Source organism: Oryzias latipes, chromosome 7 (assembly GCF_002234675.1).
Source record: "Oryzias latipes chromosome 7, ASM223467v1".
NCBI lineage: Eukaryota > Metazoa > Chordata > Actinopteri > Beloniformes > Adrianichthyidae > Oryzias > Oryzias latipes.
In genome coordinates this window covers 23,746,487-23,771,186 of record NC_019865.2, presented here as the reverse complement: position 1 = coordinate 23,771,186, position 24,700 = coordinate 23,746,487, and the positions used below count along the sequence as shown (strand labels likewise).

Genomic DNA, 24,700 nt, shown 5'->3' with positions numbered 1-24,700 from the left:
ACAACTCCCAATTTCAACAAAAATGTTTCCTGTCTGCTAGATAGGACTTGAACCAACTAAGAGCAGAGCCAAAAATTCCAACCCAGTCTTCGAGTCTGTATTAAAGGATCCCATGATCAACAGTGTCAAAAGCAGAGCTCAGGTGTAGCAGGAATAAGACAGTGACTTTGTCAGCGTCAGTGTTTAGGCAGATGTCATTAGTTACCTTTTTAAGTGCAGTTTCTGTGCTTTAATTGGGTGTAAAACCTGACTGGAAAACATCAAATGAATTGTTTATTAAGAGAAAGTCAGCGAGCTATTAGTAAACAATTTTTTCAAGGACTTTTCCTACAAATGGGAATGAGATGGGTCTGTAATTGTTCAATTCTGTGACATCAAGACTGCTCTTCTTCAGGAGAGGTACACCTATACACACAGGATGTGCAGGTGATAACTAAGTGTCCTTAGCTGCCCTTGACAGCCAGGTTGTCTGCAAAGCGTGTCGCACACTTAACACTTCAACAGCACGGACAAGCTCCTTGCGCAGTGCGGAGGAATGAGGGAGATTGTAACGTTGTTGTAAAAAATGAAAACGAAATGCCTGCATCTCACCTACTTCCCCCTTAAATGTTATTTAAGTGTTCCCTACGACCTGTCGCCCACAACATGTCTGTAGAAAATGTGCATGAACAATTTCGCTCTCTGGACTTTCGCGGCGGTCTATGACTTTGTCCCATATAGACAGCCCGTATCCACCCTTAAGGGCAGTTGTGACTTGTGGCTTTAACTTTGCATACAAGATGTTTCAAAATAAAACTATTACCAGCAAGAGTCAGACAGAAATAAATGACCCAACAATGTCTGCTCTTCTACATCATCATATCAACACAAAAAATTAAATAAATAATAACAACAAAAAATAAACAGTAATTCTTTCCAAATTCATTTCCCCTGCCCAATCTATTTGATATATAATGAACGAATGAATGAATAATTAGAAATTCACAATTATACAAAAAACAAAGAACTTTATTTTATTTCATAGGCTAAGTGTGACATTTCTCCGAAGTTTCTTACCTTGTCTAGTTTAGCCTCTATTTCCACGACCTCCGTCTCCACTTCATCAATGTTTGCCCTGAAAAACAAAAGAAGGCAAATCATTTATGACTTTGTCCAGCCCGTTTTGAAGTTTTTAGAAAGTTAGTTGGAGGAAGCTCTTGCTAATGTGCCCCTCCCACTTCAGACTTTACATTTGCTGTCCAAAATCCTACAGGAAATAATCCCTTCTACGTTTGAACTTGGACTTTGTGTTCTAAATATGATGTCATAACAGGCCTGCTATTTACTTTAGATGTATATATGCTATTAAAATATGTCATTTAATTAAATCAAATCATTGTTAGACTTTTGAGACTGTGGGTTTTAAATTATGTTAGCTACGCTCTTGAAAGGCTGCAATGGCTTATGTTGGCCACCAGGTGTCCTGTGTTGCTGTTCTCTGCTGAAACGAAGCTTCAAGGCTTCAAATAATTTTTAGCTAAATTTGATGTAAAAACCTCACATTTTGTCATAAAATGTTAAAACTATAAAAACAGTTTGTTTCTCTTTCTTTTTGTCTTCCTTTCACCTCATTGCTGCTTCTTGTAAAACACTACATAAAACTTCTAGCCTTATACTTTCCTTTCATACTTAGCCCTTCCCGAGGCATTTTTATCCAACGCATCTTACAAATAAAGAGCATTACAATCAAAAACTAGGTCAGAGTTTGATTTTCAACCTTCCCTTCCTTCACATTCCCCCAATCTAGCATTAGAATTAGCACAACTAACTATTACGCTAATATATACCATTCAAACCACTTTATTTTCTATTTGAAAGTATTTTTAATTTTGTGACGTTTTAAAGATTGTATTGTATCAAACAAATTTTACAATCAACAGTATTGAAGTTTTACGTAAATAAACTATACGGTCTTTGATTTATTAATTACCAAAATGACAAATATTCCCTTAAATTAAACATTAATGTCTGATTTGTAATTCTGATCAATTGAAGTGCTTTCTAATCCAACTTAGGCTTTTCAAAGAACATGAAGTCCTTCCACTTTTTCTTTCCTTTCTCACACTTTTCATTTGAGTGAATGCTGGGGTGATGAAAGCGTTTGTGGCGTATATCGGCCAGCGCTGGCAGGACATGCAACTTGGAGCTCTTTGCTTCCTCTCTGGCCTTGGTGGATTAGAAAGCTTGGCCAGATTTCAGTGATGAATGCTGGCACGTCTTCTCCTTATAGCCCCCCTTCCTGCATATCCTTTAGAAATAACGTAGAGAGCAATAGAGGTGGGAATACAACTCCAGACAGGAAGTGTGTGTCCTGAAGAAATACAGACTGAATGGCCTGAATAATAAAAAACCATATCAAATCAATTGTAGAATAATTTTGTAAAGCTCTGAACAATGTTGTTATAGTTAGGGAGTGAGGAAAGTGGTTTCAATTGTTGTCGTTGTGGGTTTCCTTCCTCGTCCCTCAAAAATGCTGCAGTCTAGCAAGTGTTTATAAGGATTTTTTTAGTATAGCTTTAAAAAAAGAGCTTCTACAAAAAAAAGTGTAGCAAAAAAAACAAAAAATCATCTAATTTTTATCTATTTTACTTAATATACCAATTTCAACCAAGATTTGAATAAAGAAATACTCAGAAAGGCTATTTTAAGGTTTATTTGCTTTATACATGTCCTCCATCAATAGAGAAATGCCACAATAAACATGTTAAAAACACCAAAAACACGTGTTTTATCAGAAAAGGTCTTTTAGTTATTATATCTATAATCAAAATACCTTTTTTGGTCAAATAACTCAACTAGATTTTAGATAGTTTCAATATTCAGTTCAAGTTTCAAACAACTGTCAGAGTTTCAGTTAACCAGAAAAATAAAGAAATGGAGTAAATTCTCATTCAGTGGTGGGGGGAGGCAGTTCTGGGACTCTGGCTTTTGTGACAACTCTGTCGGTTTGGAAAGATTCCAAAACATTTTCAGCTTTGCTTCACATCCACAATTTGCTGGACCCAAGCATTTGTTTTCTTTTAACAACCTAAGAAAAAAGAATGTATTGATACTGACAGATTGTAGCTTGTAGCGTATACAACTCAAAATGTGTGCAAACAAAGACTGCAAAACTATGCACCCTACTTGTGTAACAATAAGTCTTTTCTATGAGTTTCAGGACTTTTTTCTCTGTACAGAACTGGGCTTCACCCATCCAGCTGTTGCAGATGTGCTCACTCTGGCTCCCGGGACAGCTTCAAGCTGTATCCTCTACTGCCCCCTCTCCTGCTACATGAGGCTCCTCTGCCGGATGCATATGTTGCTTTGGGCTTGTAGCCATGGCAACTTTCTCCTAAGTGGGTTAGGAGTTCCCTATCGCGCTTCTAAGTTGACCCTTATTTGCACCACAAGCAGCGGAGAGGCAACGACACGAGTCACAACACAGTTTGTGTGACAGCGGTTAAACCCCTGTCTGGAGGCTGTTAAACTACAGCACATCAGCGCCCCGCTCAAAGATCGGCTTGGACAACGCTGACGCCAAACAAACGTGGCGGGGATGAAGGATCGGGAGACGAAACAACAAACTGAAAAACTCCTGAAGTGGAACTGATTTGTCAGTTCTTTGACTCAACTAAAAAAGAAGCAGTTCAGTTGCAGACTGACAACACGATGCAAACAGAAACTGTGATGACCTAGACTGGAAATCCAGACAGGCTGGAGAAAAGGAAAGGCTGACACATAGCCTCCCCAAGTCTCTGAGCCGCTAAACATTTTGACCACATTGATGTCTTTTTTTGGTATGTAACATCAGACCTTGGCTATCAGTAAAATTAAGCAAAGTAACTTTGCTAAATTGGTATCTGAGGCTAATTTACGACCAATACCAAGATCCAACTGGGCTCATGAGAAACAGTTCTGTGCAAAATTCGTATAAACTCCGGAAGAAATGGTAAGAATGGGAAATGGAAAGAGAAATTCTAAATGTAACCAAGAACATCTCGCCCTTGAGTGAATGCTGTAAGAGAAGCAGATGTCAGGGACGCAGCTGGCACCAATGCCCCTTGGGGTTATTTTTCAAAGGGCATTGAGAGCAATCTGGTGTTCTGGCAGGGCGGTGCTGAGAAGAGGGCCAACACTGAATCCAGGTAGTGACCCCTAAAACACAACCAAACCCAAACCCAAAGCTGAGGCATTCTGCCTAAACGCCCAGACGGTGGCCTGTTGTGAGGAGCGAATCAGCTGCCGCAGACTGCGGCATAAGTGCCAGAGTCTAAAAATGGGACCAGCTGGAGAGCAGACGTGATGCGAGCGTCAAGTGAACCTCAGCAGTCAGCACCTTTGTTTGCTCTGTCTTGCTTTGATGGCCATCTTTAATCTCATCTTTAGGGAAACACACCACAGGGTGGAGATGATACAAGGCCAAGAGGATGGAGTCAGCTCTGTATATCGTCGGAGGGCCCCATTGTGATAAAGCTACTTCCTGTCTGGTGAAACAGCAGCATTTTGGGAAAATATTGATTGCTTGAGTTTCCTAATTGCAGCATGTCTGCAGGGTGAGTGAGTGGGAGAGGTTACTCTTTGTACTCCCTTTAAAACAGAGCTTTCCTCAGCCATGTGCAGATGATGGTTCAATATATAAAGTTTGGGCTCTATGGACAAATAAACCGAGAAATCTCTTTATTTCAAGTAAAAAGCCTATCTTGACTGCTAGTTCTGACAACAGCAGTAAGTACAGCTGACATCCTCCCATTGTTCTCCAACAAAAAGACACTGAACTATGATGTGTTTTTGGCCCCAACAACAAGAAAAATCAAAATGTCTAAAGTTTTGAATTGAATAAAAGTAAGATCACATAAATTGTGATACAGTAAGATCACATAAATTGTGATCTTACTGTATCTAAAGTTCGCTTCTGTAGACAGTCTCCATCTTGCTGCTTCCATTTTTGATGATTTGGCTGACCAACTGACACCCACAACAAAAACACATTTTTTAAGTACCGGCACTTAAAAAAGGGGCCCGGATGGTCTAGTGGCTTGCAGATTTGCCGATGTGTCTTATGTATGCATTCTGGTGGTTTGTTTACTGACCTGGAACCAAATTTCTGTAGTACATGGCGCTCAAAAATCTGTCCAAATGTTTTAGTACGACTTTGGTAAACATATCTGCACTCCTTAAGGGATTGCTGGAGCATTATGGGAGATGTAGTCAAGAGCCTGGCTGGAAAAGTGAGATGGACTGTGCTTGAACATAATGAACTGAAAAAGGGAGAGTATTGTTTTGTATTTTATGTTAAAACCGAACAAGGTTGAGAGTTATCCATGTGAATAAAGTTTGATTTATTTTCTGTGTTGCACTCTTTAAAAGCTAATTATTGCAGATAAAAGGGGCAAACACAATTCACAAGGAATCTTTCAATCAGCCCCTCTGACCAAATGCTTAGTGCCTCTTGGCCCCTGTAGGCACTCAGGTAGTGTTGTCAAATAACATTATCTGTATGTTTAGTGACTATTTTGTCAATTAATAGGCTCTATAGTCTGAAAATTAAGGTTTTTGGGGTCTTCCATCTTAAAAATGACTACAACCAGAACTAAGCCCTTAAAAGTGTGTTTCTCTGTCTGTGCGTGAGAGCCCCACAATAAACTGGCGACCTATCCGTTTTGTACACTGAATTCTCTCTGTGATAGCAGGTATAGGCTCAAGTCTAGAAACCCTACAACTCATAGATGACCGACAGACGGGTGGCGGTCCTTCACTCTGAAACCAGAGCTTTAGCACCAATGTTACACAACTAAAATAATTTCAGTGGATTTGGAAGCATAAAAAGACTGCTTTGTGGTGACTTTCAACACTTAAAGTGCTTATGCAATAAAGTTTTGCATATCAGAGCAAAGCTGCTTTTCTTTGCATCAGAATCCGTTGGATGTATGCTAATTGGGTAAACAGTCGAAGACTTATGGTTGTTCAAAGGGCGTGCATTGTTGTCGTAAAAGTTTTAAAATAGCAAGGACTAATATGGAAAAACCTTGAAAGAATTCAAACCTTAAATGAACTTATAATGTCAAAGCTGGGAAAAAACAACCCTTCACATTAAGGAGCCCAGTAACAGAGACGTTCAGGTTGAAGCTAACAGGTGATTGTAAAATGTCTCATGTTTCTATAAAAGGAACCCATTTGTAGATATCAAATCGACATTTGTACCCAATCAGATGGAGTTCTATTTATCTTACATCATTGAAAATGCCTAAATTGAAGCTGCACTAATCTGTAGTTACCCAATCCTAATGCATTTAATGTGCTGAGGGAGTTCAAACGGCTGCAGTAATAGACTTGCTAACAGGATTTTAAAACCTTGACAATTACTTCATAAGCTCAAGCTGGCATTTCCTCATAACAGCTACACTGTATTCCAATCCATAATTTTGTCCTAGGAAGTTCATTTTAACTTCAGACCATCGCAGAGTGGTGGTGCTTTAAACCCTGGTTGACAATGCACATCCACACCAATAACTCTAAAAAAAAAGTGTGCTGCCATAACAGTTTCTAATTTATATTCTGATTACAGAGACCTGGACGCCTTGGAATTTGGCTGCAGTGAAAAGCAGCATTTCAGCTGTGTGAACTGTATGCGTGCTCCCCATCCCAGCATGAACATCTACATAGGACTACACAAGCCAAAAAACTCATGTCGAGTCATACCCAACCCATGACTTACTGTGCCAAATACGTGTGTGTGTGGTCGAACAGCTGACAACCAGCTACTCCACAAGAACATTTATCCACCCTTACAGACAGGCAGCCCACCCACCTCTCAATTCATTCATTCATTCAGTGGATGCAGTGCCGAGACCACCTCAGGATATTGTGTGTGAGGTCTATAGTCTGATCTCTGTCATCGTGAGTAGAAGCTGTCTGCCCTCCAGTTTCAAGATAGATGACTACATTCACAGAGAGCGGTAAATGGCTGATGAGCAATAAACAATGAACTCATTGGTGAGTTAAGAAAAAAACGCAGTCCGTATTCTCATCCGGCAACTGCAGCCCTCTTTGGAAAATAAAATGTAAAGCTCCTGCAACTTCTTTTTATAATAACAGGTAGATATGCTGCTCCTACAGATGATTTTAACTGTTTTGAAAGAAATATGTTTATTTTAAAACAAGCACAGGTTTGAACATCTGCGGTAACTTTTTTTCTGATGGTACAGCACCTTGATCATACACATATTTACACGGATCGGATAATCTCTCCTACTGGATTCTGACTGGTGGAAATGACGTCTGAAGTGGGAGGGACACACTGACCAGAGTTTACTCCGCCAACCTCGAAGATGTCCCAAATTAAAACCAATGAGTGAGGCCAATTAGGGATGGGCCGATATAATTTTTTACGGTCGATACCTATAACAGATATTTCCCCTGCAACTGTGGCCGATTGCCGATATTTGCCTATACCAATTCTTAAGTGTCTACAGTAACACAAAGTTTAGATTTACTGGATACTGGACAATCACATTGTACTTGGCCTTTTTAACGTACAGAAATGGATCTCATAGGAACAAGTATCACTTCAAAACTTTCATATCTGTAAGCATTCAGACCATTTCTTGACTCTTGGACATAACTGTCAATGATAAGCTCCCCATCGCCAGGGATCCATTAGGAACAACATGTATCCCTATCAAAAATAACATTTACATGAAAACAGCCAATTACTGACTATGACTGTAAACATAAGCTTCTCAATCTATTAGGAATAAGTGTACATTTAAAAAATAAACTGTTTCTCAGAACAGTCAGAAGAATATCAGTAGATTTTTTTAATATCGGACCATCACTGATAAACTCAAATTATGCAAATATTGGCCAATACCGATACTAGCACCAATAGATCGCCTATCCCTAAGACCAATCAAAATACCCACCCCTAATAATGCACAAGTTTGACTTCTAATGACTATCCAGACTCCATGGAGAGGAACAGCACAGAAAAATAATGTTAAATAATTTAGCAGTCTTTTTTAAGTAACAATCTTCGGTGCATAAAAAAAAAAACATTTTCAGATTAAAACGTCGCCAAACATCCATTGCATTAACACATTGTATGTTTATCATTTAACCTGGTAAACCCATTGTTTATTGGGTTGACACATCTAAAGTACCGTAGTTCCCTATGGAACACTAAACAGGTGTGAATATTTTTGTGCTCTGACAAGCATCAGAGCTCTGGGGCGAAACTACCATGAGAACCAAGAAAAACAATCATTAAATGATCATTCTGGTGTGGCAGGGTCTAATCTCACTAGGATACCCAAAGGAATTGGTTGCTCAACACTGCAGATAAATCCAACTCTACTGAAAATAACTATCATCATTCTTCAGTTGTAAAATACATAATAATACTCTCCCTATTTCAGTTCATTATGTTGTAGTACGCATCACTCTGCCAGGCTCCTGTCTACAGTACCCATAATGCTCCAACAATCCATCAAGTGGTGCCACTTAATAGTTGACCAAAGTTATACTAAAACATTTTGACAGATTTCTGTTGTTGTCTACCACAGAAAATCAATTTAAGATCAGTAAACACAACCAGAATTTACATACAAAATGCACCAGACTATAAACTGTCAATTTTTGAGTAAATAAAAGGGTTTTAAGTGTGCCTTAACGGTTGGAGACGACCTTTAATATGACCAAAGCCAATATAAAACATTTGGACACATTTTTGAATGTACCACAGAGTATCAATTCCAGGCCAGAAAGCACAACTAGAATTCATACACAAGAAGCAATTTCCATTTTTGAAAAGTTACAGGATCTTTAGTACATTTTATGGTCTAAAATCAGCAGTTTGGGCATTTATCAGACAAAAACGTTACTTCAATGCCCCCTTAATACCATTAGTAGAAAAGAATGTAAGAGATAAAGGCCAATGGCTATGGCAAGTCTCTAAAATCAGCCTTTCTGGTTATGCTCTTTAATTTTTAAAGAAAGATCCACTGGTTTGCCAAATGCTCTTCATCAAATGACAATTTTGAACTTGTTTAGAGTAAACCTTGGTCTTTTTGCATCCTGCTCAACGTCTTCCGCATCTTCTGAGAGTCTGCTGGTCCAGATGCAAGCTGCTCACGAGTTTACATGAAGGTGTTTGTCTGGACACCACAGACCACAGCACAGAAATCCTGAGGGAACCAGGAACTCGTGGCTGGACAAGTTACCCAAGATAGCAAGCAAAACCACAGGCGCTAAAAGTGAAAACAAAATGCTTCAAAGCAAGCAAAGAAAAAATGTCAATAGCTTTTCCAGCATAATCGCGATAGGATTTTGATAAAACCCTTTTAGAAACATTTAATTTCTTTTAAAAAAAACTAGCCTAATAATTTTGTTTTCTATTACAAAAACACTTTAAGGATAAAAAACATATACGATATGTTAAAATGGTGACAGGAGTAAGCATCCATTTAATAGCTTTTCTTTTTAGCCATGAACAAAAAAGGAAGGGTCATTATATTTCAGAGGAACACCACGTTCACCTCAGTTCTTTGGATTTGAAGGCCTTCCCTACTTTCCCTGATTCTCATGATGACTAAGCTGACCCTCCTGACTCAAATTACTGGCCTGTCTCCATGAAAGAAGGCCTGGTTTCTTTGAAAACTCTCCTGAAACAGAGCATCACATTTTCAGGTTTCTATGCCCTCTGAAATCTGTCTGTTAGTAACTCTCTGGACCTTGAACAGTATGTTTTCAAATCCTCCCATGGCAGGGGCCATTCGTTTTGGTGCTGTCCACCTACCGGCTGTTCACAAAGCATCCATGCAGTCAATCCCCACACAGATGAACACTCTTATTTATTAGTAGCGAGTGATTCACATTTTCTTTACACGTGCTCCACTAGAAAAGAAAAACAAATGGAAAGGTAGAAATGTTTAAATCAAATACAACTTCTGACGCTAAGCTTGTTCTTATCATGCCAAGGCATTGTTCTCTGATTCTTTGAAGGTGAAAACCTCAAGAAAGTTCAATGTCAGCATGTTTATTGGTGTTGTACTAGTCAACTAAAAAAACTACTTAGACATTTTGGAAAATATTACCTTCCACGCTTTAAGCCCTAAAAACAAATTTTAACGTTTTGTCCGTTTAAAGGCTGATTTATTTGTGTTAAGAGGTCTGTTCACGTTTGGCTGCAGGACAACAGCCCATTTTTTTTGTCCTGTAGCCCCAAGTTTGATCCTTTTATGACCTTGTTTCCAAATTTTTTCCCATGAACAACTGTCCCACAGCCTCATAAAGTGAAAGAGACACTGTAGCAGAGGAGATTTCAAAATAAAAGTTGGAAAAGACCAACTTAACATAGTTACGCAATTTGGACAACTGATTGTTTTGAAGAACACAGCACATATTCGAGACAAACTACTACAAGGACAATCAATGTTGGCCTTGTGTATAAGCCTCAATCTGTTCATTCACAAAATAATTAGAGCACATATGGAAGCAGCAGCTGCTGTGCATCTTGGGAAAGTAGGAAACTCCCGATGGAAAGGAGTGCCGGTCTTGATACTTCATTAACGGACACAGAAGATGCACCTTGATGAGTATGAACCATCCCAGACACCACTCCATGGTTAGCTCTGCAAAAGGTCTAAATAAAGACCAACAAGTCGGTTGTGTAAAGCTGTCATTTTTTTTCCTTTTAGTAAGAAGAACTAGTTTATACAAAACTAACCAAACGGCTATTGGTCCTTGTACTCAACTACTGATTAGTGCAGCCTAAACAAAGCTAGTACTCTGCAGTTTTGTTTTTGACAATCAAATAAAAGGTGCAAATACTTATGAAAATGTCCTCAAACCATGATACTCAGGTAAGAACTCCTTGTCTCTTCTGTTGTTTTTTTTTTTCACATTTCACAGCATTTGGCCTACACAACAAAAGAGAATTTTCAATTGAACATGAAACCGGTTTCATTATTTATGATTAGCTTAAATCAATAATTACAAATATTCCAAATCAGAAGTCAAGGAGAGGCAAGTTTATTTCAGTAGCATGATTTATGTCCAAAGTTGTCAAAATTTCTTTACAGAAAAACAACATCCTGATTAAGCCATACAAATCACAATTAAGATAGTAAAATAATAGATTCTATCCTTGCAATCCAATTCAGTCCAGATTAGTTTAATAAGGCCAGATTGTCTTCATTATATAATAAATGTATAATAATGATAAAACATAAATGACCAACACGGAACAATTTACACTTTAAAAATAAGTCAAACACATTCTGCAATCATTTCTCATAAAAGATGCTTTTTCTTTCTGTACCAAAGGAAAAGCATCATTTATCTTCTTCATGGACAGAGTCACTTTCCGCTGCACAGCTCCAGGATGCAAGAAAAGCCAGGATTTAATATCAGAAAATATAGATGTGATGCTGATGAATATTAGAACTGAATCTGGTGTCTATATCAGTGTTTTTCAGTCTGTGTGCTGTGGTACACTAGTGTGCTGTGAGAGCTCATCCAGTATGTTGTGTTTTTCAGTTTCACCTACCGGTAATTGGTCTACAAAACATTCAGAGCCATCAGCTCTGAGTTCATCCAAACAGGCCCAGAAGGTAGAAACATGACTTTTTTAATTGTGATTATTAGATTTTTATTCAAGACACTTTGATAATTCTAACTATGGAGTTTCACTTTTTTTATATTTTGTTTTTTTTGGTTGTTATCAAAGAAAAAATAGGATCTTGGCTTTGAAAAGGTTGAAAAACACTGGTCTGACTGTATCACACATTTTGATAATTTTTCTTCAGAAAATTTGGTTACATTCATGCAAACATGATTATCATGGTTTGTAGTTTTACTTTTTTTAAGACAATCTTTTACCTTCAGGGGTCTGAGCATGTTTTAGGAATTTCTTCTCTGACCATAAAGCTGCCATCTTAGTAATGGAGCAAACAGGTTTTAAAGAACATTTTATCTTTTCTGGAAGTCCGTTTGATTCTGTCATATCACACTCCAAAATAAGATAATTATCTAGATCAGAAAATGAAACAGCTTTATACAATTAATTTAGATTAACTGACATACGACAACTGTTGGATTAATATTTACTTTAAAGTACTACTACTTTTTCCCAATTGCTATCCTGACTGAACTTTTTATGAATGTCAGCAACCATGCATGAATTGTCGTAGACAACATGATGGTTTTACATGAGGCAGAAAACCACAAGTTTTATTTTTAGTTATTGAGAAGTTGATTTGAATAGATTTCAACATAATAGCTCCTAAAAGCTTTTGAGACATCAGAGCTTAAATCCAAATCTGTATCTGGAATGAGGAGTAAAACACGGAACAGATGTCAGACAAAAAGATTGATGTAAATGGGAAATTAGCCTAGAAATATGGATGGACATCTGTTTAGTGAGCCCTTAAAAGGACCTTGAGGTTGTTGTGGGTGTGCTGTGAATTTGTACTGGACATCTCTCAAACAATAAATTCCAGCTTTGACATCAGCACAGGGAGGAAACCAGATTCCGGTGTTTGCGGGCGTGAAAACCACCGCAACAGATCCATTTCAAGAACAGAGCAGAACTGATGTTGCAACAATTTATGACCTGTTCCCACCAAACATACAATGCTCATCTCATGTCAAATACAGAACAGAAACAGAAGGTAAAATCCTAATTAAAGTATTTTTTGGAAAGTCTTTACAAAAAGAGGACTTTATTACTCAGTTGAGCCCATTCTGTGCAGCTTTATATCTATCTATCTATCTATCTATCTATCTATCTATCTATCCAAAACTCTGAACAATTTCTGGGATAATTTCCCATTTACATCAATTTTTTTGTCTGTGACATCTGTTCCGTGTTCTACTCCTCATTCCAGATACACATTTGGATTTCAGCTCTAATGTCTCAAAAGCTTTTAGGAACTATTATGTTGAAATCTAACAGAGATGGCTAAAACGCTTTTGTAAGGCCACACAATATCCACATCTATCTTTGCAGAAGTTCAGATGTTTGTTTTCATGGGCGACATGCAGACACGCTGCCGAGGTCGGCTGTAGGTTGACGTCATGAAATGGGCGGCACCCACAAGGAGCGAAAGGCGGCGCCACAGAGATCCAGTCGTCCTACTTCTGGCTTGTAAAAAGGAACTAGCAAAAATAACTCGTATTTTGTTATAAAATGTGTTTTTTGTGTGCCAAAGGTGGCTTATTATCCTATATATCACTATAAATGACTCTAAAAGGCTTTAAAATAGCATGATATAGGCACCTTAACATCTGCAATGCCCCAGATGTTCTTCTCCAGAAAAGTCGGAAAAGGGATCTGGGAAGTCAATAGATTGGAAATACTTCCTCTTCAAGCTAGTGGTTTTACCACTGCTTTAATCAGCTGTTTACCTTTAGTTGGTTGTGTTTGGATGTTGGTGACCTTATTCTTTTAAAGTTTTAGGCTTGTTTTTTGCTAAATATGGCTTGGTTTAGTACAAGCTTTATTTCGACTGCCAAAGGCAATTTACAAAAAGGTTTAAAACAGAAAAGGGATTTTTAAAGACAAGCTTGGGGGAAAAATTGGTTTAAGATCAGCTGGTTTTGATCCTGAAAATAAAACAAAAAATAAAATCCCAGGAAGAGGATGCAAATATTATGAGTTGGTTATTCTCCTTTCTTGAGAGACATATTTACAATGACTGCGCTGCGTACAAGTTAGACCTCGGACTACATCCTGCAGACCATCACAAAAGGAAACATGTTTGAATGGACAGTTTCAACTGAGGTGTTTAGTATGGGATGGGTGCAACATCATAACAGTATTGTAGGAGTGGGTGGGAAGGAAGCAAACTGTGCATAGGCAGGCTGACGCACCAGAGGGAGGTCAGGGGTATGAGAGGTCCTGGCTTGAGCGGCAGGTTTATATTAACCCAGGGTGGTCCAAGATGACTACAACGCAGAAAAATGTCAATGAAGACACGTGGGAGCGGGGAAAGGAGAGAGTGAGCACACACACACACGGGGTGCAGAAGAGTCCTGCATTGGGAGACCCGGCCTGCACAATGTTCCATTGAAGGAGGGGAAGACAATAAAGCCCACTTCTAGACAGTAAAGTGCTATTCGTGGCAGAACACCAAAGCGCCTGGGAAGAATGCAGTGTTCGTACAGCCAATCCTACACCTCAACACTGACATTTTTGATAAAACAGCTTTAAATTCCATCCGGTGACAACTCCCTACCCAGGCTTGATGCTTTATGTCGTAGTGGGACTGGGCTGGGAGTTTTCCCAACATTTTTTGTGGTTTAAACATGCCGCCTTGCAAGCACTAAAAAGACATACCAGACGCGTGAAGCACGTAACCTTTTTTCTTTTTTTTTTCTGTCTAAGAGTTTGAGATGTTCGCAGAAAAACAGCAGCTGGAGCAGCTTCTGTGCAGATCAGGGACCAGTCCTTGTCACTCTGTGGAAGCTTCTAACCGGACAGAAATGTTAAACTGCAGCTGAGGTCAACTCAGAGGTCATCACACGAATGTCACGGTGTTGGCCCAGCACAGAAAGGAGGGATGTCGCTTCCCCCAGGTGTTTCCTCTGCTCTGGAATCAGCAAAATGCCCCCTGACGTCACTTTCCAACACCCCTTCCATGGCCTTTCAGACCTATGAGGTCAGTTCCTTAAGTTACATGTTGATGTGACCTTTATGTCAGCCATAAGAGACTTTAACTACTCCCTAATGCGGCCTGCAAGAAAGTATGATAAGGAAAATATTCCACAGTTTTGAAACCAAAACAGGCTTTTTAGATGTGGATAGGAAAAGAAAGATTAAAAGTGAAGAATGCTGAAGAAAAGTCAGAGTCAGCTCTAAAATGACCCGGGGAAGATAGAACAGTTCTGCTTAAAACTAGGGAAGTAAAGATAGAAAAAGATCGCCGTTTTAGGGGAAATGTGGCTTATCAGCTAGTTGACGGAACCACGCTTTCAAGAAAGAGCTACTCCAAGCTACAACAAACCAGCTCGATCCAGAATGAGAAGGCAAGAAAGTTTAATAGAAACAAAAACTAATTCAATTGGTGGTTTTAGTGGCTAAAATGTGGTCTTCATCCAACTGTCATTAACATCTGATAGCAACCATAGAAAGAACACACCACTTAAAACTTTAAGGGTTTCACCATCAACCAAAGCCACACTGGTGACAGCATGAAATGTCATTGATTGATTGTGAGCAAAAGCACAGACTCAATTACTAGGATAAACCAACAAACAAACGGTTCGAATCAAGAAACAGTTGAAGCTTTTATGTAACTGCGTTGTCTTGACAGACTTTATTGTTTATGACTTTTCATACAGGGAAAATTTTGCCAACTTAAATGCAAATTTTTAAAAAGGTTTACAATAAACATCTTTTGATATTAAGATTTTGATGCTTTCATTGAACTTGAATGTCACATGGAATCTGCAACGTAACCCTACAATTTTGTCAGAAGCATTAGAATATTATAATTATGAAAGGTTATCAAAATAAGTGAAATAAAACTTTGATATTTGAGTTTTCATGTTTATGTTCAGGTGGATTCCACCCCAGGTAGGTGCTCCAGCATTTTTTGTAACGCTGCTTTAGATTGTATCAGGCTTCAACAGCTGCTAATCTGCTAGTTGTTGAGATTTAATCAAGCCCAAAATGCTGCTGATTACGTGGATTAAGTAATCTCATTCAGCAATGAGATATCGCACCCGTGATTTAGACCTTTACCGTCTAAGAAAAAAAAAAGAATCTGTGGCATCTAACTATCACACCACTTTCTCCTAACAAAACTGTATGCATCATCTCTGATGTCACCTGATGGGTTCTGCACCGCGTACAAAACCCTGACATGGGACAGGCACCAAAGTTGACTACCACAAACAATCCAAAAGGGACATTTGGTATGGACAAAGTAAGGTTTAAGGCTCTGTTGGGTCTACCCATGGGTTTATACACAAGCCAATGAAAATAAGAAACACCCTAAAAGGGTCAAACGCGGAGAACAAATTTTGCACACCTAGGTGTGTGACAGATAGCAGGACATTAACTTATAGATGCATCAGGAATCAGTTAACTCAGGGGTCCCCAAATCCAGGCCTCGAGGGCAGGTGTCCTGATGGTTTTCCAGAAACCCTACTTTATTTGCTGCTGATTACATTGATCAGGTGTGTTTAGCCAATAAGGAGCTTCAATGGCAGGGTGGTTGGAAAACGTGTAGGACACCAGTCTTCGAGGCCTGGATTTGGGGACCCCTGAGTTAACCCTTTAGCTCCAGTGTTAAAGGGTAGTCCTTTTAACAACTGTAACCTTTCAACCATTTGTGCAATTAACACAATTCCAACATATTGTGAAGGGAGGAAAAGCAGCTTTGCTCTGATAAAAACACTTTACAGCAGTGCTGTGTTTAAGCAAATCACCGTAAATTGAAAAGCACCTTCAGAATCTGTTGAAATTATTTGCGTAAACGGTCTAAAAAGTTTAAAAGTTTTAGTTGTGTCATTTCCGGCCGCCGGTGACAGCTTCGGTATTAACACTGAAGTAAACGTACCGATTCTAACCTATATATCACGACATCCTTAGTGAGCTCAGATTAAGTGACGTTCAGTTTCCCAAAAATTCGGGCCTCAAAAGCCTCTATCTTGAATCTTTACCCTTAACAAAGGTTTTGTTGGGCTCTGCACAGTCAGACCACATAGACAAATTGTGACCGCTCTCCTCATAACAGCTTTATGATGGCTCCTTGCCTGGTGCTCCACCCAAGAACAATTTGTTTTTGGTGCCCATACATAGCCTCTAAGATCCCAGAGTGTAAATGCGGCCATGTATGAAGAGGACAAGAAACCCACATTTCAGAAATCTCCATTTAATATTCTACAGAAAAAAGTGAAATATAATTCGGAACATTTAAATCCCTTCCATTAAATTGCATTTCTGAGTGGTCGGCTGGTATTCTGTAGTTGCTATTTAGATAATGCTATAAGGTGTTTCAGGTCATGAAAACTGACAAAAGAGTCAGCGATGTTCTCGGCATGTCATCCTCTTGGGGCTGTGCCCTTTAGTCCAAACCTGCTTTCAATATTTGAGCGAGCTGACGCACTTCCTGACCCATCCCAAGTCCCGGTACTGGCCCATCTTTGACAAGAAGTCTGCCCCAGAACACAGGGAGGAAGGAGGGGAGGATGGAAAAGAGGAGAGAGAGTGAGAGGAATGAACCTAATCAAAAACAGATGCTTGCACACGTGTGATTCCGTATTTCAAAAGAAAAAAAAAAAGGAAGACAAGAGCCTGAACTTGCACTCATTCTTTATTCCCCAGGTGACCACAAAGAGCCACAGCTGTGCAGATGAAATCTTCACTCCTATCAATGGCTTTCACTCACTTCCTGACTCATGGGGCAACAACTGCGGACTTCCCAGCCATGGCCCTCTTAAAGATCGGGCCAAGACATCATTTGACAGAGAAATCTGTTAGTCATAACTTTGCTTTTGGCTTGCTATATCCATATTCAGCCCTGTATGAAACTCATTAAAGTCTAAAGAGTGTTGAGGTAAAACTAGGGGCAGATACAGGTTATTGTGTCCTCTATCTGTTAGTATGCCAACAAGTGTGTCACAAGCAAGAAGCCGAATCAGGTCACACACTGCTTTCAACCGGGCTAAAAGTTTATTAGGTCAAGTTTGACTACAATCGAAGATGCCGGTGGCTTTGGTTTGCACATCTTCTATTATATCATAGAGAGAACCTACCTATCTACCAATAACGATATATTGGTAAAACTACCATGAACCCATTAATTTATCTTCCAAGCCCCCAAAATTCCCTTCGGGATCTCGGAGTAACTGGAGCCTATCCAATGTCTTATTGAGCAAAGGCAGGGTACATCCTGGACAGATCAGTCACAAGTTTGCATGGACCAATTAAAGGCAGACTAAATTAAATTAGAACTGAAACAGCATCTGCTTTTTGAAAACACCTAGGTTTTAACGTGACTAATATAATGACTGTATTCATCTGGTGAGTTTTAAGCATGTGACTCAATTTGGACCCAAAGGAAAACATTTAAAGGAAAACAGTGCCTAAGCTGACTCTGACCTATCCAGGTTCAATCATTGATAAATGAAAGTTGGTCCCAACCAATCGATTACTGTGGTTAGGTTTAACGGGACAGTATTTGCCAAAAGAATGCATCCAAAAGTGTTGCTGCTTGATAAACAGTAAAACAGAATAGAAATTATAAAGCCTTTGCATTACCAGTAGCACAATTCCACAATTGGCTACCACTGACGGGATAACAGCAACGCAACTGGCTTATGTTTTCACTGACCCCTGAAAAGTAAAGATTTTCACAACCATCGTCGGCATTTAGTTGGTTTTACGACATGACACAAATAAACTGAAAGTTCAGAAGAAAGTAGGCAGTTTGACTTCTGCCATGTTTAATGACATCAGTTTGTGCTTTGGTCGGTCAAATAGGTATGCCGCACCAGAAAACACACCCAGTAGTGTTGCTGAAAGTTGTTCTATGCTCAACAAGTAATATCTTTCCAGTGCAGGGTTGTGACTCAAATGATTGAAACACATGATCTGGCCTAGGTCCAGGGAAATTGGAACCCTTCCCCTACATATCCAAAGAAAGTGAATTTTCTGCAACCAATGGAAGAAGATATCTGACATCTCGAGGTTTAACAAACTGAGATCAAATGCTCCTCTGACATTACCATAATTCAATCTGCTGGGAAAAACAGTACCAAATTGTGAGCGATGTTTTTCAGCTTTGAAATGGGGGAAAACAACCAAAAAAAGCTGGAATTATCAGCGTAAAACACTTCTCAGAGTTTGAGGGACTGTGTTCTCTGGCCCAGCTCTTGTTTTTCAAGCCCCCTGCCTCACATCACTTATTGCTGCTCTCTTTCACCATGGGTTGCGCAAGGAATACTAATGTCATTTTACTACAAGTCATCCATCATTCAAAGCTCAACATGTTACCATGGAGCGAATTTCCAGCACACTTGTAGTGACTGGCAACCCAGACCGGTTGATTTGAAACAAATGGCAATAAAGTGACTTTTTTTTTCAGTTATAATGTCCCCACTTTAGATTATTTATTTGCTGCTCAGGAAAGCAGGTCCACGACCTTAATCACCCTTCAGGATGTCCAGCAGAAACAGATTAGAGGGATGCTTGGTATGCGGGACCCTGCTTTCATTTGCTCTTTGTCCATTCGCCATGTGAAACATCCTGGCATTCATTAAACAGCAGGACTGCTCCCTGCAGCACATCACCTCTTCTTTACAGAAAGCCACAAAAGCGGTGACATCATCTGTGCCTCCCAAATCATTTCAACAGGGATTAACTCCAATTTACATAAAACACATTTAGAGGAGCATCTTATGCAACACTTTACAAAGGAACTAAAGCTGTTTGGTGACCTCTTTTGCATGATTTACAAAGGCTTGGTTTTTCACTATTTCGCCTTCCTAGACAATTTCATATATTGCTCCAAAGTGAAATAACCTGCCTATTATGTAAGGAAAATGTGTGGGTATAGAAAAAATACTATGAAAGCTTAAATATAGTTTTGAATCCATTTGTTATGGGCTGCACAGTGGTGTTGTGGTCAACACAACTCACAGCAAGAAGGCCCAGATTCAAATCCCATTTGGGACCATTCTGTGGAGAGTTTGCATGTTCTCCCAACACAAGTTTTCTCCCACAGTCTAAAAAACATGCTTCGTAGGTTAATAGATGATTCTATATTGACCAGGTGCAAAAGTGAATGTGGTCTTGCGACAGACTGGCAAGCGACAGCTTGGATAGGCTCCAGCAGCCCCACGACCCCAAAAGGGATACAGTGCGTTCAGAAAACTGATGGATGGACTCTGGAAGTAAAGCTGTACAGAATATGAAACTGCCACAAGCGCTCAAATGTCATTTTATGATTGCTAAACAGTCTAACTCTCTTTTAGTTAGAAATGTTGCCACACATCTAATAATGAGGACAATAAAAGTGAGGGAAACAGTATTCAAAACTCCAGGTCTACAAGGACTCAATAATAATAATTGATGACACTGACAAAAAATATTTGTTATTTGGGGTCAAACTGTACAGGGCTATAACGATTCCTTATCAGTCTATAATGATGACACGAAATAATGTACCGGTAGTTGAAAAGTGACTCTAAGGCTGCAATGCCTAATCAACATCAATAAAAAGATGGCAATAACAATGACCTAAAGGGCTGTAACAGAACTCATCCTGATGATGATATAAAAATCTGTTGTTTGGTTTCTATGATCTATTGCATCAATTCTGCTGAAAGGGATCCATTACCATAACACTAAAAATATGCCGACACTGACATTTTGTGGAAAGCAATTGGAAAGATCAAATTGTTGAGTTACAGAAACCAATTCATTCACTTTTTTTCAAAACTGTTTTTGTCCTTTTGCCAGTCTGTTGCAGGTCCACAATCTCATCCACACTGCGAGTGTCTATGGGACAATTTAGAGTGACTAATTACCAAATCTCCCAGCCAGGGCTAGAACCGGGGCCTTCTTGTTGTGAGGCAAGAAAATGTAGTTGAGAATGTTACAGCCACTGCTAGATATCCAAATTCACCATGTGTCTACTGACTTGTTAGTCTATATCTTAGCAGCAAAGTGAGCATTTGCACTAGAACCGAATGTGCATGAGTACCTATTGCATCTCATGTGAGCAAATTTGGACATTTGTTGTTAGATGTAGTATGTTATTGTTCACAAATGGGCTGAACATAACAAAAATATGTATTGTAGCTTAGAGCAGTGTTTTTCAACCAGTGTGCCGCGGCACACTAGTGTGCCGTGGGAGATGGTCAAGTGTGCCGTGGAAAATTGCCCTCATTCACTGATCTCAAAACATTTCCCATCTCCAGGAAATCAGCTCTTTGTTCATCCAAACAGGTCCTGATAAAACACTGAGTAGTTAGGAATATGAAAGATCATAAAATACTTTTTTCTTTGTGTTTATTTGATTCTATTAAAGACATTTTTATAAGAATGACGGTAACGCGATTTAGCTGCAGCTATAACTGTTTTCTGAAAAGTCCCGCAGCTTTTACTGTCTCCACGACTCCACCAATCATTCTTGAAGGCTTAATCACATGTCATCAGTCTGACCAATCAGAAGTGTTTAAAGTATTCACTTCCTTGTTCCAATTTAGCTCATAACTCACTCAGTTCCAACAAAAACACCAGATAAAGCTCGTCTTTAGCGGTGTAGCTTTCCACAGAATCCGGTATCAGACCGTGGAACAAGTGAACAAAACCATGAAGCTCAGAGACGCGAGTCTTTCTGCCGTTTTCACACTACATCTCCCATGATGCATTGGCTTAAAGGGACAGCGCCTCAGCGTACAATAAGTCGTCCTTGTTACATGTCTTGTAACCACAACGAACATACAGTTTGTATATAACTTAACTTTTATTACATCTTTTAGAAAAAACATCTGCAACTTCCTGCTTTTTCTGCCACAATTATCACAAAAATGCACGTCAGATTGCCGGGAGGGGGGGGGGTGCTGTAGATCAAAACAGACTATGAGTTTCTGCTTTCTTTTTTTTTTTTTGGGATGCTGGTGTGCCGCGGGATATTTGTCAAGGTTAAAGTGTACCGTGGCTCAAAAAAGGTTGAAAAACACTGGCTTAGAGTACAGACTTCTTTTTTAATGGGATTCATTAGGGGTGTAGGGGAAGATCTATTCAGCAATGTGTCAAAATATTTCATTTGATGATACTTGTACCAATTGAAAAATGCGGTCAAGACAATATTTGTTTATTTATGAGCGTCCTTCAGCATCTGACTATTGTTTTCCACTTAATTCCCCGACCAGTAGTTGGCAGCACAACACACTGGGCCTCTTTGAACAGCTCTACACCGCACCAAAACAACAAGATCTCACGAGAACCAGACATGCACTATAGTTTTTACTTGGTATGGGTACTGAACCCAAACTCTGTGCCATGTTGCTGCCAGTATCAGATAAAAACACTGATTGCGGTGCTTTATAGCAGGCTCAGATAGGAACGAGTGAAGCAGTGCCGCTGCACAGCAGCTCATGCACGTAGCATCGTAGGTCCATAGCATCAGTCAAAGTTCTGCAGAACCTCACAGCGATGGATTCTAGTTTTGCGACCTCGTGGATCAGAGTGATGTGTACAATGCTCTGAAAAAAGGCCAACGTCGTGGTGATGAGCGGTGAAATCTGTGTTTACTTCCGTGTATGAGAAAGCGGAGCTGCAGCTGCAGTGACTGTCATGTAAAAGAATGGAAAGAATTGAAGTTTTTATTTTCTAATTTTTATTTTTGAAGCACCTGAACCATTTAAAAGTACTGGAGAAGCTACCTTCAGCAATGTTGAAAATAAACAGCCCTTTATTTCCTCCATCATATTTTTAGAACCTTACTGGTTAAGGCATATTCATTGTGTTTTTCTTTTCTTGTACTGAAATATATTTTGTTGCGGAAATCAGAAAATATATTTTAATTTATCAAAATAAAAGCACTATCAATTTGTTTGGGTAAAAGCAACTTGTCTATGAGATACAGTTGTAGTTCTTAACATTTTGTTCATTAAATAAAGCTAATTTTACTTTTATTAAAATGAAAGGTATATTAATATTCAGGCAGTGCTTCTTTTCTACGTCATACTCTTAAAAAAAAGAAATTGAAAAATTGTTCCGGTAGAGTCTTGTATCGTATTGCCAGACTCTTCTCAATACACACTCCTGGAATTCACGCTGCCAAATGGGACAAAATAAATGTCTTAGAGCCCACAGTCTTTACTGTAGGCTTATATATTATTGTTTGGCTGCATTCAATAGCTCTCCTATATTGTGAAAAGTACATTTTTTTAATTTACCGGTTGGTTATGTCCTATCTTTCCTTACACCAAGCTATAGATAAACATGTCGGTATGACTTTATGTTTCCTGACACTAAAACTATTCAAATAAATCTAGGGTTTTTATGTTGAAGTTTTTCGAGCTGAGTCTGCAGCTTAAAGGCTTAAGTATTAGCTCATACATCACGTTTTATGCAGCCATCATGATATTTAATGCATTTTTTCTGTAATATCGTACAATCCTATCAACCTTGCACTCTTGATTTGGGATTAAAATAGTATTTTTCCTCAATTTTACATTTAATGGTTATGAAAAAAGTTTCTTGAATTATTCCCAGAACCAAAGTGTCCCCCTAACACAGGCTTGATAATGACTCCTTATTTTGGTTCAAATGGTTAACTCATCATCATCATCACCAATATTACCACTTGCCAAACATGCTTTCGAGCTCGCCGGCTTAGGGGCTCCAAAAGGGAAAAGCCTTTCATCTGATCTGGTATTAAAATGATAAAAGACCATCAATCAAAATGTGGCCGCTCACCAACACAGTCGTGTTGCTTTGGGTATCACTGGACCTGTTTGTGTTTCTTCGCTTTGGGATGAGGATAACTGCATGTTCGCCTGGCAGGTGCGACACCTCGCCATCTGCAGGCGTCAACGAGCAAATGTGGGCCAATCCCTGCTTAAGCCAGCAACCTTTCAGATGTTCTGCGCGAGCCTAATCCCCGTCACTTTCATCACCTGGAGCACACCGAGCGCACGGTCAAAGAGGGAAAGAACTACCAGTCACCACATCAAAATGTAAGAAATAAAAAGAGCAGAATGCACTTACAACAGGAGGAGTAACAGCAGACCCTCATGCATGAAATGTGCTTCATTAAAACGGATGCCAAATGGGACATCATGAGGTCCATTGTACAGAGTTCCACCTGAGTAACAATGTGCAGTACGGAAGAAAAACTGTACAAATTATTCATGATTAAAGAATTTTTAATGAAGTTGAATGTGAGAGAATCAGCAAATTTTTTTGTTTTTTTTCTCTTTTATAATAATGGTGCACCACCCACCCTCGGAGCCTCAGAAAAGCAGCGTCGGCTGAAACGAGGAGCCAATGACATAGATTTTCAAAGATGGAAGGAGGTCAGTCTGAAGTGGAGCAGAAAGCAACAGACCTCGCGGTGAAAATCCCTTCCAGCTCCGCACAGCCGGAGACCACATCGTCTAGAAAGAACACGGAATCCCAACTGCCTGATGACAATGGAGGGCTGATGACTCAAAGCATGGCAGTATCCAGTCTACTGAGGTTTTCTGTCACTCAAGCTCCTACACATCCATCTTTTTTTTTTAAACGTCCTATCTATGCAAATGATCTAATCCAAGTTCACAATTCTACTGATATTCAAATCTTATAAACGTACGTATTACCAATTACCAGTGTTTTTTTTATTTGAGACACATTTATTGATGCAGGCAGCAGCCAATCATGGCCATTTGGATAGCCATTCATTCATTTCAGTTTGTTGCAGAACTCCTCTAGATCTTATATATCTAAGAACTCTTAAGAATAAGACTTTACTTTGCAGCTGTTATCAGATTCTGCAGCTATGTCAACAGTTGGAGGAGCATGCATGGGCAGTAAAGTTGCTTGACACAGAGTGTAGTAGTACCTATAAACTTTAGTTCCAGATTTAGTCTGTTAGAGATCGGCTCACTTACGGTTAGGGCTGAGCGATATGGCCTAAAAATAAAATCTTTGATTTAATTTTTTCTTTATTCAATTTCC

The 24,700-nt window shown here is 39.2% G+C and overlaps 1 protein-coding gene across 2 annotated transcripts in view; it reads right to left on the bottom strand.

Moving 5' to 3' along the window:
• Positions 1-24,700, bottom strand: part of LOC101161486 (arf-GAP with coiled-coil, ANK repeat and PH domain-containing protein 3) — a 79,587-nt gene that overhangs the window by 48,254 nt on the left and 6,633 nt on the right. For both annotated transcript variants that reach the window (XM_023956872.1, XM_023956873.1), the window contains exon 2: positions 1,057-1,114. In XM_023956872.1, coding sequence (XP_023812640.1) covers positions 1,057-1,114 — 58 coding nt within the window. The remainder of the gene's footprint in view (positions 1-1,056; positions 1,115-24,700) is intronic.